This window comes from Periplaneta americana, chromosome 15 (assembly GCF_040183065.1).
Source record: "Periplaneta americana isolate PAMFEO1 chromosome 15, P.americana_PAMFEO1_priV1, whole genome shotgun sequence".
Taxonomy (NCBI): domain Eukaryota; kingdom Metazoa; phylum Arthropoda; class Insecta; order Blattodea; family Blattidae; genus Periplaneta; species Periplaneta americana.
This window is the reverse complement of record NC_091131.1, coordinates 9,133,449-9,152,778: the sequence shown is the minus strand read 5'-3', so window position 1 is coordinate 9,152,778 and position 19,330 is coordinate 9,133,449. Positions and strand designations below refer to the sequence as shown.

Sequence of the window (19,330 nt, the reverse complement as noted above, 5' to 3'; positions counted from 1 at the left end):
TTCCTGAGTCCATGCTTCACTTCCATTGCGCAGGACTGGTCAGACGAGTGCTGGTATGTCGCTGAACTAGAGCTGGTTTCATGATTCTATTTACGATGCCCATTGATTTATTATACTGTAAAAATTTTGTCATGAATGTCTAAATCTGCTAAGAAAAATAATTTGTAGCCAAGATATTTAAATAGTTTAACTCTTTCCAAAATCCTTCCATTAATATAAATGTTGCTGGAAATGGGCTCTTTGCCACAAAAAGCCATAATTTTAGTTTTGTCGGTATAAATTTCCATAGAGTATTTATCTGCTATGAGTTTCAAGTTCTATACTTACTTACTGGCTTTTTAGGAACCCGGAGGTTCATTGCCGCCCTCACATAAGCCCGCCATCGGTCCCTATCCTGAGCAAGATTAATCCATTCTCTATCATCATATCCCACCTCCCTCAAATCCATTTTAATATTATCTTCCCATCTACGTCTCGGCCTCTCTAAAGGTCTTTTTCCCTCGGCCACCCAACTAACACTCTATACGCATTTCTGGATTCGCCCATACGTGCTACATGCCCTGCCCATCTCAAACATCTGGATTTAATGTTCTTAATTATGTCAGGTGAAGAATACAATGCGTGCAGTCTTATTTGAAGGATTCGTAACAAGCTGTTTTTTACGGTGATGGGTTGTTAGCCCTTCGCCCAACCCCCAAGCTGGAGGACCACCCCTCATCTACTGTCCGCGACTGCTTATTCAATATATTCGCAGCTACCCTCCATATCTGGAGGCCGTCTCCTCTATCTGCAACCTAAGGACGCGTCATGCTGTGGTGATAGGGACCCACAATACATGGTTCAAATTCTATATGGTTTCTAAATCATCTGCAAGTAACAATGCATTCAAATTGAAATTGCGGTTTATTAGTATGCGACCATGTCTTGTTTTTCTAAATTCACGTATCATGGCATTCATATATATGTTAAATAGAAGAGGTGACAGTGGACATCCTTGTCGGACACTAGAAGAAACCATCTTTCAGGCTGACAATTTATCTGCAATTTTAATTGAGATTGAATTATCTTTATAATATACTAGCCGTACTCGTGCGCTCCGCTACACCCGTTAGAAATAAATATAAAGTAATTACATAATTAAAATAGGACATTTGATCCAGGGAACATTCGTGTTTGATAGAAGGATAAATCGTTTAATATGTTACTTAATTTAAATTGTATTTAAAATATTAAAATGCGATCATTTTGATCCAGAGACCACTCATTTGGTGCAATGACAATTCCTTTAACATGTTTCTTAATTGTTATTACCAATTATTTTTGGAAAAGCGAAAATTAACAGAAAAATTTTGGCTACAGATTTATTATTATGTTTATATTATATTATATTATGAAAAAGTGTGTTGATAACGGATGTACTCGAATTAGAAAGTTTTTAATTTGTTGTGGGAGCTCTTGAATCTCAGGAGGAACAACTTTTACAACAGCACAACATAATCTGCTTGGCTCATTACCCAATTTTTTTGCATTGCATTTATTGCATATGTATGTTATGTATTTTAACACGATTCAATTGAGCATAGTTAAAATTTGAATTATAAAATAATGGATTGCTAAGCTAACGTAATATTACTGCATACTAAATCAATGCACTCTCGTTGTTCGTTAATTCTCTGAGATAAAAATGAATATGTTCATAAACATTATTTTAAGAAATACAGGAAATGAATATACAGAATAACCTATCAAGTTTTCTGTGCATAAGAATCTATTTTAATCTTACCTGTCCTCAATTCACTCACAAGTTACTGTAATAACATTATAGCATTATGTCCATCCAGAGAAACTACACTTTCCAATGATGAAATAATAATTAATTATACAAATCGGTTAATTTAACTTCTGATATTACTTCATACAAACACAGAAACATTGTCTGTAGGCTATGTTTCATAGCTTTCGATTCTTGTGTCCAAGGCCCCTTATAGACGAAGTCATTTGTTTTTTATTTCAATACACCGCCTTAGATGGCAGTTATTTTAATTTTAAAACTCATTTATCTCATTAAATATCAGTCCTATCAAAATTTTTCAGAGAACAAAACTTATCAGAAATCATTTTTAAAGAAACTTTTGTTATGTAACATATTTCACAAAAATCAATAATAAGCGAGATATTTCGATTTATTTAATTCAGGCCCCCTTATAACCCCTCTTTTAAATAACGTATTTTGAATGCCATATAGCCTATAATCTAAGTTACAACGAACTTAATTTATATTCCAATTTTCATCGAAATCGGTTCAGCCATTATCGCGTGAAAAGGTAACAAACATACAGACAGACAGACATACAAACAAAAATTTCAAAAAAGCGATTTTCGGTTTCAGGGTGGTTAATTATATAAGTTAGGACCAATTATTTTTGGAAAATCGAAAATTACCAGAAAAATTTCGGCTACAGATTTATTATTAGTATAGATTCTGAACAATTTGTTGTAGTCCCATCACTCTAATTTCCGGCAGCCAATCACGTTGGAGGTTGGCTACATTTAAACGTGTGCATCTTGTGATTCGCTGAAGAAGACGTCATGCATTTCCTAAGGCTCGATAAATACTTAATATAATCGCCCGCCATTTTGGCTCTTTCGTTGGCATTCGCAGAAAGCACACGAGGACGTTATTTGCCGCTCAATTATTTGCTGAATTACAGTCCGTTTGATTTATTATCATAGGAGCTACGACATGATAATGTTTAACGGTGTGGCAAATAGATCCCTCGTCTGGTAGCTCGGCAATGAAAGAACAAAGATAATATGTACCTAGACTTTATAGAGCCTTGACTTCCTAAGACATAAGCAAAGAGGAGGAGTCACGCCGGGAATAACAGCGTCGCGACTATAATATATTCAATAAGATGTACGATTTACATTATCAAAAGCTTTGATGAATATTTGTAAAATTATTACATTTCTAGAAGTGAAGGAATGGAATAATGGAAGAACCTGATCCATGGAAAAGACACACACACAGTACTTATGTACAACGCTATACTTTTGTATTTTAGTAATTCAACATTACAAAAATTGTTTCATCTCAATTCCATAATAATTAAATTAATGCTCCATAAGATACATTGAAAAAAAAAGCACTGCATCTGATAGATATTTATTTTTATATAATGAAACTGAGTAGAACTGTTTCTTTGTATCACTCCTTACATATTTTCAGTGGAAAAGTAACATATTACATTGCATCTCAGTGACATTACAATTTTTGGAACATTTGTGGATGTAAAAGAAACAGTTACAGGTCCCACTTGAATAAATGCTTCCATCTGGCCGTTTATGAACACGCAACGATTACAGTTTACTTATCTTTTTTAAGTAAGATTAATTATTATTTTTGGTGATCTGTTACAAACGTACAGAATAAAAATTCTTTTTTTCCTATTAATTATATCTTCAAACTTCGAATGGCAACAAATGTTCAACGACAGTGTATTGTTTTTATAAATAAAAAATGCTGGACAAACACACTAACTGTTTAGAATAACAAATAAAGTTATGTAACTATTTAAGAACACAGCAATGAACAAGATATCTATTATGAAACTAAAATACTTCTGAGCACCAAGTATTCAAGGCCTCTTTCTCAGTTGAATGTGCTAAGTAGCTTGCTGCAGAATTATCAGCTGAGGTGCATGAAATACCACCCTATCACCACCATCTAAGTCAGTCTCGTCAGGCCTTATACTGAGATGAAGTATTGAACAGAGATAAGAACTGGTCTCGTATAAGGTACTGTAAGTTCAGTCTTTCCTTGGAACACTAGATGAAGCTGAAGAGGATGTAAGCCACAACGACAATCCAGCTGCTCTTGGTCATGGTGGTCCCCAGCACAATTGATCCAATCCACCAGATCAGAGCGAACACCAAGGCTTGCACCAGCACATTCATCACCATCAATCTGAAACAACATTTTAAACATTCAGTTCTGTTATGTAATAATAATAATAATAATAATAATAATAATAATAATAATAATAATAATGATTTATTTTAGCTGGCAGAGCTAAAGCTGTAAGGCCTTCTCTTCCACTCAACCAGCAAAAAGTATACATACATATGTATCAACTTACAAAGAATTCAACAATTTGATTTAGATGAGAGTTACATGTATACAAGAGTTATTTACGAATTAAACAACAAAATACTATGAACTATTAATTAAATACTGAAATACAAACTATGTACCAGAATTAAGCTAAAATACATAGAATGTTAATATATTTCAAATAATGTTAGATAATAGAAAGAGATTATTATGAGACAATTTTGAAAACACAGCACTATCAGGATGATGTCTAAAGGAAGAAGTAACAATGTAGTCAGTGATAGTTTAAATCAGTATGATTGGAGTGAATATGCTAAGAAGGTTATCTTTTAAGCTGTTTTTAAAGGTGTTTATTGTCTTGCAGCCCCGAATACTTTGTGACAGGGAATTCCATTGTCGCGAGGTGGATACTGTAAAAGATGATGAATAACGAGATGTTCTATGAAGAGGTATACTTAGCGTGCCACAGATAAGTGATCTGGTATTTACGTCGTGGTTAGAGTATAGATAAGAGAAACGAGACGAAAGGTAATTTGGTGTTGAGGTGTGCAGCATTCGAAAGAGTAAAGACAAAGAGTGTAAAGTTCTGCGTTCTTTAAGTAGGAGCTACGAAAGACTTGCGAAGGACAGTGATATGTGATCATTAGACATCGGATTTTTAGGCACTAAAAATTGCAGTTTTAGGCGCCTAAAATAAGCTCAAAATTGGTAAAATTAGGCTCTATTTTAATGAAAATAGGCATTTTAAGCACATCAAGGTATCATACTTATTTCTTTCATTGAAATTTTTAGTTATACACTAAAATACGCACAAAAAAGTATGTTTAAACATTAAAAAAGAATACTATATTATATTTATAAACAGAGCTGCACAAATTTAATATATTGAAACTAATGAAATAATGATTATTGATATCAAGATTACTCATTTTAAGTTATTGAAATTCAGTTCCATGCTCAGACTTTATTATAATTATCTGCACAGTACATCACCAGAATTTTTTCTAAATTCTCCACAGTTAACCTTTGCCTTTTGTCACTGAAAATCATTTTGAAAGCAGGCGCAAAAATACAAAGTTCCACTTATTGTTGCATTTCCTGGTAGTGTTAACACTAGGAGGGCCATTCTTTTAAATATTTTGTAACGGTTTACCCTACTAATTCGCAGTTTTACGACTTTTCATAAATATTTCAAAAACACTCTTTCTCCAAAAATTGTGATTTTATGACACTCTGAAGGGCAGTACAACTAATCGGTTTGAGACCGAAAACAGTCATTTTTATAGTATAGTATATCTCTGAATCGGTAGCAGCACATGTTGTGATTGTTGCCTGCTTCAAAACTAAGGTTGGTTCTTTGTCGGCATTTATGCCTCCAAACATGTTAAATTCGGTGAAATCTATTGCGAGTGTCGTGAGATTCAAAACATTTTGTTTCCTTTATCAATGGTTTCATGGCCGGTGTGAAGCAAACTTTCCACTTTTTAAATGCCTTAAATTTCGCAGTGAATGCATGTATAAATTATAAAAAGTAAGAGTAAAATGCGAAACTTTACAGTGAGTTAGGCATTTTTAGGCGAATATTAACAAATTAGGCTCTAATAACCGTTTTAGGGCATTTTAGGGCACTATAAAACTCTTTGAATACCTTTCAATTTCCATGAAACACAAATATTAATAATTATTTTTACTTTTCTCCTAAAGAAACAAAATAGGCATTTGCCCTAGAATCCGATGTCTGGTGATCATATAGTCGGATGTTGCACATGTATGTGATCCACATATTCTGAGCTCGCTGTAACTTGACTGACAGTTCAGAACTTAGGTCACCTAACAAAACATCACAATAATCGAAGTGCGGCATTACTAGGGTTTGTACTAGGGTAAGTTTTAGTTGCTGGGGCAAGAAGTTTCTCAAGCGACTCAAACAGTGAATGGAGGAACAGATTTTTTTTTATTGTTTCTTTAACTTGAAAATTCCAATTTAGATTATTATCGAAAAAGAAGCCAAGATGTAGGTGGAAAGAATTTAATCTGTAGACACGTGTTATATTTACTGACTTTGAAAATGCATTCAACCAAGTATATGTCCACCACTGTGGAGTAACGGTTAGTGCGTCTGACCATGGCACAAGTGGGCCCACATTGAAATCCTAGTTGGGTCAAGTTACCTGGTTGGGATGTTTTTGGGGCTTTTCCCTCAACCAATTGAAGCAGAATTACTCGGTAACTTACAGCATTGGATCTCGGACTCATTTTGCCATCATTAATTGGCATATCAACATCAACATCATCATCATCATCATCATCATCATCATCATCATCATCATCATCATCAGGCTTAGTATTCCAGCTACCTAAAGACTGAAGTTAAAGACACACTGAGTATATAGTATGCCGAACACAGGTACTGGAACTGATAAAGATGTAAAGAAACAGGTTATCGCTTCATGTTTGTGGAGTACAATCATCTCCCTACATAGTGGAGCACTGTTCAACAAGTTCTGATAAACTACTGAAATGAGATGTGGAGCTAGGTAACATGTATATTACATAAGAGACTAAATGCATGCTGTAGACGTGATCTTCCATTTCCAAGATATTCCTATTATCTGATACTTATTTGTGTTTCATCAGGTTATTGCGCATGTCACTCGCCACTGAAAAAATTACTATTTTTCTGTGTACTTTCTAGAAATTCCCTAAGATATAGATTCTTTAATTTAATAATTGGGATGTTGGCACTGACCATCATGGTGCACAAATCCATGCTAAACGTTGACTTAATATCTTTGTAACTTTCAGATTTATTTGATACTGGTTCTTTTGGATTACATTCAACTTATTTCCTGTGCCTTTTGATATTGCAATGCCATTCAATGCGCTGTTCTTATCACTTTTACCTTTATTTTACACAATTTATAATTAATGTTGTCAATGTTAACATTGAAAATATTAGTTCAACACACCTCAACTATGCGCTGCAACATTACACGCTTGAGAGTCTTATCTAAGGCATTTTACCTTTGCAATGAACCTACAATCAGCACTGATTGAGAACTCACTACGACTGTGTCCTGGCTTTGACTTACTAGAGCAACAGAGTAGAGGATGCATAATTATTTTATATACTAACGTACCTATACCTGTGCTGTGACGTCACATATACTTCGAATTAGGCAACTTCATGCCAGCTTATACGTAGCTGAATTACGAAGCCTAATCATCATCATCATCATCCATACAATAGCCGGGGTTAAGTTCACAGTATGATATGTTATACTTGTACAAGAGCACGGTTGTTCGACTACTTAATCATTCACAGAATAGGAGTGGTAAGCACAATAAGCCTCAGGTTGCAGTGCGAGCCTTTGGATCCCTCCTCCATACAACTTACTTACTTACTGGCTTTTAAGGAGCCCGGAGGTTCATTGCCGCCCGCCATCGGTCCCTATCCTGAGCAAGATTAATCCAGTCTCTATCATCATATCCCACCTCCTTCAAATCCATTTTAATATTGTCCTCCCATCTACGTCTCGGTCTCCCCAAAGGTCTTTTTTCCTCCAATCTCCCAACTAACACTCTATATGCATTTCTGGATTCGCCCATACGTGCTACATGTACTTCCTATCTCAAACGTCTGGATTTAATGTTCCTAATTATGTCAGGTGAAGAATACAATGCGTGCAGTTCTGTGTTGTGTAACTTTCTCCATTCTCCTGTAACTTCATCCCGCTTAGCCCCAAATATTTTCCTAAGAATCTTATTCTCAAACACCCTTAATCTCTGTTTCTCTCTCAAAGTGAGAGTCCAAGTTTCATAGCCATACAGAACAATCGGTAATAAAACTGTTTTATAAATTCTAACTTTCAGATTTTTTGACAGCAGACTGGATGACAAAAGCTTCTCAACCGAATAATAACAGGCATTTCCCATATTTACTCTGCGTTTAATTGCCTCCCGAGAGTCATTTATATTTGACCTACCTACTATTATCTCTTAAAATAATGAATGCTTTTTTCAACATTCTGTATAATTTAAAAAGTTAAATGCAGTCCGTAAATGTAAAGTATAATTCACTTTCATAGTATTATTTTTAAATATAAGAACAGATTACAGTATGAATATACTCTAAGCATGTGTTATAATATAATTGGTAAATAAAAGTTGTATTAAACTGCATGATATAAGAAATAAATAATCTGGTTGTGTATACCTGTTAACAAGTCATTTGTTGACAAGTAAATGTCAATTATACTGCTTAAAACTATCAAAGCCATTCTCCCTTCGGTTTAGCTGTAGTTCTTGTAAATGTCTATGTGATATTAACATACTGGTACATGCATGAAAACTGCATACCAATTCAGCAAAAATTAGTACAACTGTAAAAACAAACCCATGTGTTGTGGGTCCCTATCACCACGGCATAGCACGTCCTCAGGTTGCAGATAGAGGAGACGGCCTCCAGTTATGGAAGGTATTATCGCTGCGTTCTCATGGTTAACATGTCGGCATCATACAATAACGTGCGGTGTGCTTTTAAAACATAATTTTGCCGACCGATTGTTGCTCTGTAGGTTTCACTCTAAGCGTCACGTCACGTCTACTTCCTCGATAAGAATAAGCACTATAGTCGTGTCGCTGTTATTCCAGGCGTGACTCCTCCTCTTTACTTACGTCTTAGGAAGTGAAGGCTCTATAAAGTCTAGGTAGGTAGTATCGTTCGCCATTTTTGTTCTTTCGTTGCCGAGCTACCAGACGAGGAATCTATTTGCCATACTGTTAAACATTATCATGTCGTAGCTCCTATGATAATAAATCAAACGCACTGTAATTCAGCAAATAATTGAGCGGCAAATAACGTCCTCGTGTGCTTTCTGCGAAAGCCAACGAAAGAGCCAAAATGGCGGGCGTTTATATTAAGTATTTATCGAGCCTTAAGAAATGAATAACGTCTTCCTCAGCGAATCACAAGACGCACACGTTTAAATGTAAAAGACCTTCAACACGATTGGCGGCCGGAAACTAGAGCGACAGGACTATAGTTTGTTAAATGGCTATTATTATTATTATTATTATTATTATTATTATTATTATTATTATTATTATTATTATTATCATTATTATTTGAGGGGCTTAGAGCAAAAAGCAGGTAAGTGACAGAAACCTAGTTTTGAGAAAATTACAGTTAAAGTTCTACATGCAATGGAATATTATACACTAGTTTGGTGAAATGATGCCCATATAGCAGCACTGCACAGTGTGATCACTTACCTGATTTTATCCCAAAGAAACATCCTTTTGGGCTATCACAACACGCACTTACCTCATTTTTTTTAATAATGTCACTTACCTGCTTTTTGTTCTAAGCCCCTCATTTCATATACGAGTACGTTGACATTCTTAACTCTTAATAATAACTCTTTAATAATAATTTTTAATCACATACCTTAATGTTCGTCCTCAGCACAAGACATTGCAACCTCGGTTTTAGTCCACGTGGACTAGACAAGTAGGTGTCATTTAATAATGGAAGTAGCTTATTCGTTGCAACATTGAAATTAAGGCGAGTGATTGGAGCGGCGACATAAGAAATTGAAAACAATAATGCAATTAAATTTCAAAGACCTGCCGAATGTTATGCACGAGGCCGCTCAAAGACCAGCCGAATGTTAACCATGAGAGCACGGCGATAATAGCTGCGAATACTCGTATATTGAATAAGCAATTGTGGACAGCTGATAAGGGGTGGTCCTCCAACTTGGGGGTTGGGAAAAGGGCTAACAACCCATCACCGTATAAAACAGCTTGTTACAAATCCATACAATAAGTGACCAATGGTGGGCTTATGTGAGGGCGGCAGTGAACCTCCGGGTTTCTTAAAATCCATTTGTACGTAAGGTTTACACACACAGATAACTTGTTTGATATACTCACATGGAGTCCTTGCGCTTGGCTGCTGGAAGTGTGCGCGGATGCTCATTGTTGAGGTACATTCTAACCCCCTGGGCCATATTAACGAAGTACTCTTCCCAGTTCAAGTTGGAGATATCGAGGTTGAACGTTTCTTTGTCACTTCCTGTCAGTTTTGTCTGAAGTTCTTTGGTATGAGAGTTCTGGAAGCGCCATTCACTGAAGATGAAAGGTGCCAGCCGGCCCAGAGAATTGCTTACATTTGTGTGTAGGCGAACCAAACTGAAAACCCAAAATTTTATGATCACACTATAATAATATATCATAATTTTATTGTATAAATGATCTATTTTTAGAAAATTATGCTGCCTTACTCATGTTCCCATAATCACCTACTTTGTAATAATAATAATAATAATAATAATAATAATAATAATAATGGCTTTATTTAACCTGGCAGAGTTAAGGCCGTAAGGCCTTCTCTTACACTCAACCAGGATTAAAACTTGCTTACACAGTTGAACATAAAACTGGATCGGAATTAAGCAATTACATACTGATACAATTTAGGTACATAATGAGATCAAAAGAGGTAGTTACATAAAATTTACTTCATAAAATAAAAATAAACATAGTGGAATACATATTAATGTTGTTAGAATCAAATACGAATCACATAAAAACAGAAGCCGATAATTCAGTAAAAAAAAATGTACACAGTAAAAATAAAAATAAACACATTACTATACATATTAGTATTAGATTACAATTAAGTAGGATTTACATACCATCTTGTTAAATTTGTTAAACATGTTAAAGAGCAACTACCATAATCATTAAATCTGTCACAAGATTAAAGTTAGACACTTCTGAAATCACTGAAACTTTGCTGAAAGCAAGGTTTACATAACAATAAAATCACCATTCAATTTTTGACAGTAATAGACTATGTAGGAAAAAAAATTCCCGCATAATATATATATATATATATATAATAATAATAATAATTATTATTATTATTATTATTATTATTATTATTATTAGTGATGAATTTGGGCAGCTACAATAGGTAGCAAAATCCTATTATGGAAACAAGCTGGTAGGATTATTATGCTAACCAAATGATGCATCCATTCTAAGTGGATGATCGTTCACCTCTGTGGAGACGTGGACATGAGTCCAGCAGCCAGCTGATTGACTCTGGCTCTTAATAATAATGTAACAAGAGCTCGGATATAATAAACAACTTGTTTTATTTTTTACTTCCATTTGTCAACTAGTTTGTTGTTTTCTAATGCCAGGTGTTTGACAATAAAGTCATTTGACCTCTTGCACTCCAATATTTTTCAAAGATATTATCATGGTCAGCCACTGAAGCACAGATTTTGAGGTGTTCCGAATCCATTTCTTGGTTTGAGTTGCACAATGGGCAGTTAGGGGACTGATATATTCCAATTCTATGCAGGTGTTTGGCCAAACAATCATGGCCTGTTGCCAATCTAAATGCAGGTACAGACGATTTTCGTGGTAAATCGGGAATTAACTGTGGATTTTGATGCAGAGAGTTCCATTTTTTCCCTTGGCATTGTGTTATCAAATTTTGTTTGTTGAAGTCTAAGTATGTAGATATAATAAATCTTTTCACAGAGTAATACGTAGATTTAGTAACAGGTCTGTAAGTAGCAGTGCTGCCCTTCTTTGCTAAAGCATCTGCATTCTCGTTTCTCAGGATTCCACAATGGGATGGTATCCATTGGAATACAATTCTTTTATTGAGTGATATTAATTGAGAGAGCATTTTAGTTATTTCTGCTGTTTGAGTCAACTAGTTTGTTGTTATTTACTTACATTGGCCTTCCTCCAAAAATCCTAGTGACAGTGTCTAGTATGTAGGCAGGGATGAAGTGCACGAAGATAGCAGATATCCTGAACAGCAGCAAGCTGGGCAGCAGCTTGAGGGTAGGGTACCAAACAGCTGACTTCAGCGGGTACTTGTGAAGGTAGCCATTCAATTTGTGCTCCACGGATACCCATCGGAATGGATTTATGGTACTAGAAGTGCAGTGATATACTGGCGTAGTCTGAGGCCTGTAAAAGAATAACAGTCTTAAACCAGAGTCCACATTATCTACATTCAATATTTGGCACTGTGGACAGGAAAGAGGTGTAACATGGAAACACAACCATTCCAATAGTTTGTTATACAGATAATAGCCTACTGTCTTCATTATCACAGGTGAAAGTGACCCGCAGAGACTGGTTACCAGGGTTTCTGAATGCCAATAAGCGGCATGACGACGTCTAGCACCCAGTTGTCATGTTTATCGCAAGAAAAATACACATCATTTGAGAGAATATCTTTACATCAAGAAAAATCTTTATGGCTTCACCAGTAGGATGGATAAACATGAGTACAATACTCGGAATAAAGAAAAACTGGACATACCATTTTGCAGACTATCCAAAGTTAAAAGTAGTCCTTATATCCTGGACTGTAGGATGTGCAACATGTTACCACAGGAAGCACAGGAAGTGTCACTAGACATATTCAAAGTCAAAGTGAAAACATGGCTTCTTAGAAACCCATTCTATTCTGTGCAAGAATATTTTGAATTAGAAAATCAAGCTGTGGATATTTTTTAGGTTTCTTTCTCTGAATTTTATTATTATTTTGTAATATATTTGGAAGTTCTCATAAATTGTTAAGTTAATTCTTGTTTTATTGTATATAAACGGAGCAAATTAAATAATACTAGTGGCTTGTGCAGCAAATGCTGCTGCAAACTAAGTTCGTTAGACGTTCAAATAAAAATTTTTTAGATTTATTTTCAATGAAGAGTACTTGTCTTTTTGATAGTTATTTGCTTCCATAATAATGAAACATACTTCCTCTGAATGGATTTTTTTAGGCCAAATACTTTTTCTTGAACCTATCCAACTTCAGTTTTTGAGTTTCAACGCGAAAACGCAAGTATCAATGTCAGGACGATAGCAGTAGGTATTTCAGGTCATTGTGGATTGTAGGCAGAAGTTAAAAAAATGTCGGGTTTGCTAAGCTTTCGAACAATAGCATTTTCGTATAGCTGCTGCATGTAGAACTTGAAAGGTAGAGCGTAAAATCATTTTATCCTACTAAGAGATCTTGCTGAATGATCTGGAGACTACAAAATTTTCTAGGCCTCTTATTTTATCAGTAAGTAATACCTTTTGATCTTTCCTTAGGAACTGTAATTTTTGCGCTCTCTAAAGCCAGTACTGAAGACAATGACACATATCAATATCTACACTACACCGCCATTAAGTAAATGAAAAAGATCCAACCCCACTGGGTTAATAAGTATAAAAATATTCGATTTTTAATAACAATATTATTATCTTACTTAAGTTTTGTAGTTATATATAGCAGCCACTCAGTAAATTATAGAAATGAAGATCTAAATTAAGATATTCTCTACATTTACTTACATAACCTCAAAACGTTTCACTTTCATGTCATCAATATAGCATCAATATTATGTACAATTAATGAAAAATAGATGCATCATGAAATTAACTATAATAATATTTAATTTTTAATGGTAATAATGTCATCAAACCACCTCAAGTTTCGTAGATTTGAATATCCAATACACAGCTGTACTCAGAAAATTATACACTGCAGAATCAGTTTTTAATAACAAATTGAATTGAGCTCTAAATATGTCGGCAATCCTGCAGGTCATGGCCTTCGTGTAATAGCCTATTGTTTATTGTAGTGTGTGTTTTGTTCTGAAATTCAATCAAGTCGGCTGTGATTCAGTAAAATTAGTTCTCAAAACTGACAACAGATGGATTTTGGAAAATAGGAAAATTATGTTTAAAAATTGACATTTCACTGAAAACTACTACTTTTCCGAAAAACTTTGAGTTCCAAGCTTCAAATTGAGGGGTCATTTATTGAAATCCGTCCAGCCGTTTTCCCGTAATTTCCATTACCAGTTCAAATTATATATATAGATTTGTGATCAGTGTGTTACAATTTTCATCTAGATATTAGCCTATTTTTGATAATCTTGACTCTCAATTGTAAACTCTAAGGAGTATCTGTGATCATTTTGTTTTATGTTTAGTGTTGTAATAGAATATTTTTCATTTTTGCACGATAATTTCACACGTGTAATTTGACAATGTCATTAGCTTTTGCTATAACGACAGCTAATAAATACTATACTATACTATACTATAACCACTCACACTGAATTACTAATTAGCAACTTATTTTATTACTTGGGATTTATATTAAAAAGAACTGAAAAAAATTTGTGCTACTAAATTTTCCAATACTGATTTCTAGTAAAAAGTATTCATTTTTATAAACCGAATTTATCGCATTATATCAGGTGAAACTGGATTCTGGTAGACCCCAAAAATATATTTTCAGTTATGTTCCGATTTACGTGGAACTTGGGAAAGTGTTTGTGATATAAAATACAGATACATTTTCAAGTGTTATTTAAATACCATTTTTGGTGTAACCCGAAATGGCGTTAACTTTCTCCTTGTATATTTGTACATTTATTTTTCTCATCTTCAAATTCTAAATCTAATAATGTATATATAACATGTCCAGGTTTGAATGGATACCGGTAGTTTTTTGTTTAATAAGGATATAACAATTTCTGCTTTGGAAGATCGCAGTTTGAAATAAATTAATATTTACATGTTTCTTTGTTACTGAAGTGGTGGACAAATTATTACAAATTATTAAGCAACTAAAACAATTGATGGTGCAAAATAGAATGTTACTATTATATTCGTGACTAGCCGTACCCATGCGCTCCACTGCACCCGTTAGAAATAAATATAAAGTAATTATATAATTAAAATAGGACATTTGATCCAGGGAACATTCGTGTTTGATAGAAGGATAAATCGTTTATTATGTTACCTAATTTAAATTTAATTAAAAAATTTAAATGCGATCATTTTGATCCAGAGATCACTCATTTGGTCATAAAAATTAGTTTAGGAAATACAGGAAACGAATGTACAGAATAGCCTATCAAGTTTTCTGTGCATAAGAATCTATTTTAATCTTACCTGTCCTCGATTCACTCAGGAGTTACTGTGATAACATTATAGCATAATGTCCATCTAGAGAAACTACACTTTCCAATGGTGAATTAATAATTAATTATACAAATCGGTTAATTTAGCTTTCGATATTACTTCATAGAAACGCAGAAGCATTATCTGTAGGCTATCTTTCATAGCTTTCGATTGTTGCTGTCCAAGGCCCCTTATAGACGAAGTCATTTGTTTTTTAATTCATTACACGGCCTTAGATGGCAGTTATTTTAATTTTAAAACTCATTTATCTCATTAAATATCAGTCCTACCAAAATTTTTCAAAGAATAAAACTTATCGGAAATGATTTTTAAAGCAATTTTTATTATGTAACATTTTTCATAAAAATCAATAATAAGCGAGATATTTCGATTTATTTAATTCAGGCCCCCTTATAACCCCCCTTTTAAATAATGTATTTTGAATGCCATATAGCCTATAATCTAAGTTACGACGAACTTAATTTATATTCCAATTTTCATCGAAATCCGTTCAGTCATTATCGCGTGAAAAGGTAACATACAGACAGACAGACAGACATACAAACAAAAATTTCAAAAAAGCGATTTTCGGTTCAGGGTGGTTAATTATATATGTTAGGACCAATTATTTTTGGAAAATCGAAAATTACCAGAAAAATTTCGGTTACAGATTTATTATTAGTATAGATGAAAAGGTAGATATGTTTTTAATATTTGGAGAGTGCAGAAGAAAAGATTGATAATAATTTACCTACGGAAATATTTAAATATGGAGGAAATTATTTGAAAGTACGATTACTAGAATTACTTAATATTTGTATTAAAATGGAATACTACAATATTATGTTAATGTACTTACGTTAATAAATCTTTAAACCTGACATAAAGAAATTGTCCTCGCTCCACAGCTTGTGAAGTACTCTTTTAACTTATTTCAGTAATGCTCCCAACTTGCTGATACTTGCTCTCAACGTTTTTCAAATAAACTATGTGTAAGTTTAAATTCAAGCTTAATTATCCAATTTATTAATAATAATGTGAATTTATATTAACACACAGCAAGGAAATGATTCCAGTGTAAAAGCCTCACAATGTCCTACTGCATGTAATTGGGAGTAAAATATTTTCTTTAACATTTGTGCACCAGTGGTCCCAATAATGCTTGAGGAACAATGAAAGAATATTACTTTGAAATAATCAGTATTACTACGTAAAATGAAATAATGTGTTCGTTTTTTGTTGTTTCGAAATTACTGCAATATTTATATTTTCTTCAAATACTGTATACAAATCATGTAAATAAATTATCCTTTACAAACGACTGCATTGTGAATTGTAACTGAGTAAGTCTATTGTTTCTTGTGTTACAATTATTGTCAAATACAGACACTGACAATAATTGTGTTTTTGTCCTGCTAAGTGTGTTTATAATGACCAAATGTCAATTTAATTGAACACTAGAAGTGCAGAATAGATTCTTGTACATCCCTCTGGCTAAAGGCAGATTCACAATAAACCGGAAACGAGAATCAGAACGAAAACGAAAACAGTGAAATTGTTAAAATGTATACACTTAAATGTGAGCATTCACAATTAACGAAAAGCTTGCCGGAGCCCGGGATCGGGAACGGAGAGTTGGCCAAGTTTCAACTTTGGCATTCACGTTTCCGATCACAGCCCACTAGATTCATTCTATTGCCACCTAAAAGCTATTTTGTCGTCGTATATTTTGTAGCAAGAAGACCGTGACGTATCCTATGCATTATTTTGTTCTGTGCTGTGCATCATGGAGCAAGTTTTATTTGATGAGATTCTAATATTGAAATCCTCACATTTACGATAAGCGGCGTGCCTCATATAAAGATGAGAAAATGAAGGAGAATACGTGGCTTTCAATAGCTGCATCTTTGAACACCGATCGGAAGTGAATCATATTTTATTACTGTATTGGTTGTATTACACACTACATATTCATGCTTCAATTCAATAACTACTGTTTCTTCTCTAATTATTTTACGTTATGGTAGACTTAAAATAGGTTGTGGTAATAAAGATGCATGGGCATATTTATAGTACCGAGCCTAATGAAATGTTTCAGTTGAAATTTCGAAGGTGGTTAACCTGTGTTTATGTTGGCTGTCTTGTACTCATGAGAGAACGCCACTGGTCAATTATACACAAATAACAACAGAATGCGTAATATCGACTTTACATATCGTTATTGACATACATATCGATATGCATAGTCGTCTATGTTCTCGGTTTATTGTGAATCAAAAATGTTCATATTCACGTCCTCTGCTTCTCGTTTTCATTCTGTTCTCGTTCCCGGTTTATTGTGAACCAGCCTTAAGAACTCGTAAGAGCAACACGTGAATGACGCAATCTGCACAGACTGGTATTCCACGCACATACACTGCACATTCAGTGTCTGATTTCTGGCATGCCTGGTACATTGTATATGGTAAAATTTTAATAATGGCCCCTTAAGCCAAAACTAGCTTGGAAACGCCAATATCTTGTCAGTGAACTGCTCGACTTTTAAAGTGTAGAAATTTGTAACAAGTTGAATTCAGAACGTGCCATTTTAACACTTGGACAAACCTTGTTGAGCCAACATGCCATGCAGCCACCATCAGTTCGTTGATGACGATGTCGACGGGAATGTAATCGTAGACGAGGTCCTTGCTAATCGGCAGTCGGCGCACAACACCTTTGGCTGCACCCATAATGAAGCCTGTTGGTCCGTTCTTTGAATTCGTCCAGCCAGGAACTGGTTCTTTCCAGGCACAAGTAACTGCAACATAGCATGACAGCAGGAGAGCTTACTGAGACGTTTCAACTTTGAATGGCAAGCATTTCTTAGCATAACTAAAGGTACGGTCACACGTTGCTACTTTTGCAGCGCTGCAGTACAAAAAACTGCGCTACTCTTGTACTGCGACGTGTGAACAACGGTGCAACCTGAAAAATAGCGGCTGCCGAACCTGCTGCCCGCTACTTTTCCATGCTGCGCGCAGCTTAAAAGTAGCAACATGTGAACAGGGTTCTCAGGGTTGCAGCCGCAGCATTTTTGATATCGGTTTTGTTGAAACTTTTGCTGCGGTTGCAACCAGTGTTATCACCCAAATGTGCCAATGATACTTTTATTGTTTGGATATATTTTAAAGTTAAATGTGATGAAAATAAATTATTTGTAACAGTTATTAAATACACAACACAGTCTGAGCATAATTGCTGACGATATAATTCATTTTTTAAATTTTCCGTAGCGTAGTTCCAAACAGGAGGGTTGCCAACATTGATTACGTGAATATACTGCTCGTTATCATTTAAGTATATAGGCGTTTATAGTAAAAATAATGTCAATTTCTGAATACTAGATACGACAGAAAAGCAAATAATAGATAAGTAAGCTTTCGCATGAGTTTCTTAATAATGCGAACATAACCACAAAATGTATATTGAGAAGTCAACACGGAGATGGGAACCTGCAGCATGACTGCAGCTGCAAAAGTAGCGCCTTGTGTGTGAACAGACTCGCAACCTCCAGTTGCAACTTTTGCAGCACTCGGGTTGCGCAGCACGAAAAGTAGCGTGCAGCACGCTACTTTTGGCTTACGTGTGAACACGACACGCAACTTTTGCAGTTGCAGTACAAAAGTTGCGCTGCAAAAGAAGCGATGTGTTTATGCTACATAAAAGAAATCTGCATCAGAATTGAGAGTGCGCAGGTAAAATTTTTCTCTCCTACATTAAAATTCAACTCTGCTAATTACTACTTTCGTCTTCAAGTCCCGTGAAAGTGGTTCATTTATTGAAGGAAAATTAGTTTTAAAATTTCAAGATTTCAATGTTATTGCCAATTTGATGGCGTTGTTTTAAAATTGATGACTTCCCTGGTATAAGGATGTAACCAACAAAACTGTAATTCGTGTTTCAGGAGAAAGGACAATAATTTCAGGGGCATAATTCATTAGTTATTATGATGTACCGAAGTACATATGATATTTCCGTGCAGAAATTCTGCGCCATCATATGATGAAAGATGAGTGGAACAGAGAAAAATTCTTTCTGGCACCAGGATTTGTCTCCATTCCACTCGTCCTTCATCATATGATGACGCAGAATTTCTGCACGGAAATATCATATGTACTTTGGTACATTGTAATAATTAGGGCTAGGATTTTGATGAAATTATATCTTTTTTCTAGT

The 19,330-nt window shown here is 34.6% G+C and overlaps 1 protein-coding gene across 2 annotated transcripts in view; it reads right to left on the bottom strand.

Moving 5' to 3' along the window:
• Positions 1-3,034: 3,034 nt before the first annotated feature.
• Positions 3,035-19,330, bottom strand: part of LOC138714616 (putative fatty acyl-CoA reductase CG8306) — a 105,052-nt gene continuing 88,756 nt past the window's right edge. For both annotated transcript variants that reach the window (XM_069846643.1, XM_069846644.1), the window contains exons 6-9: positions 17,720-17,912; positions 11,876-12,115; positions 10,052-10,309; positions 3,035-3,967 (exon numbers count right to left, since the gene is read on the bottom strand). In XM_069846643.1, the coding sequence (XP_069702744.1) occupies positions 3,829-3,967; positions 10,052-10,309; positions 11,876-12,115; positions 17,720-17,912 (830 nt within the window). In that variant the 3' untranslated portion in view covers positions 3,035-3,828. The remainder of the gene's footprint in view (positions 3,968-10,051; positions 10,310-11,875; positions 12,116-17,719; positions 17,913-19,330) is intronic.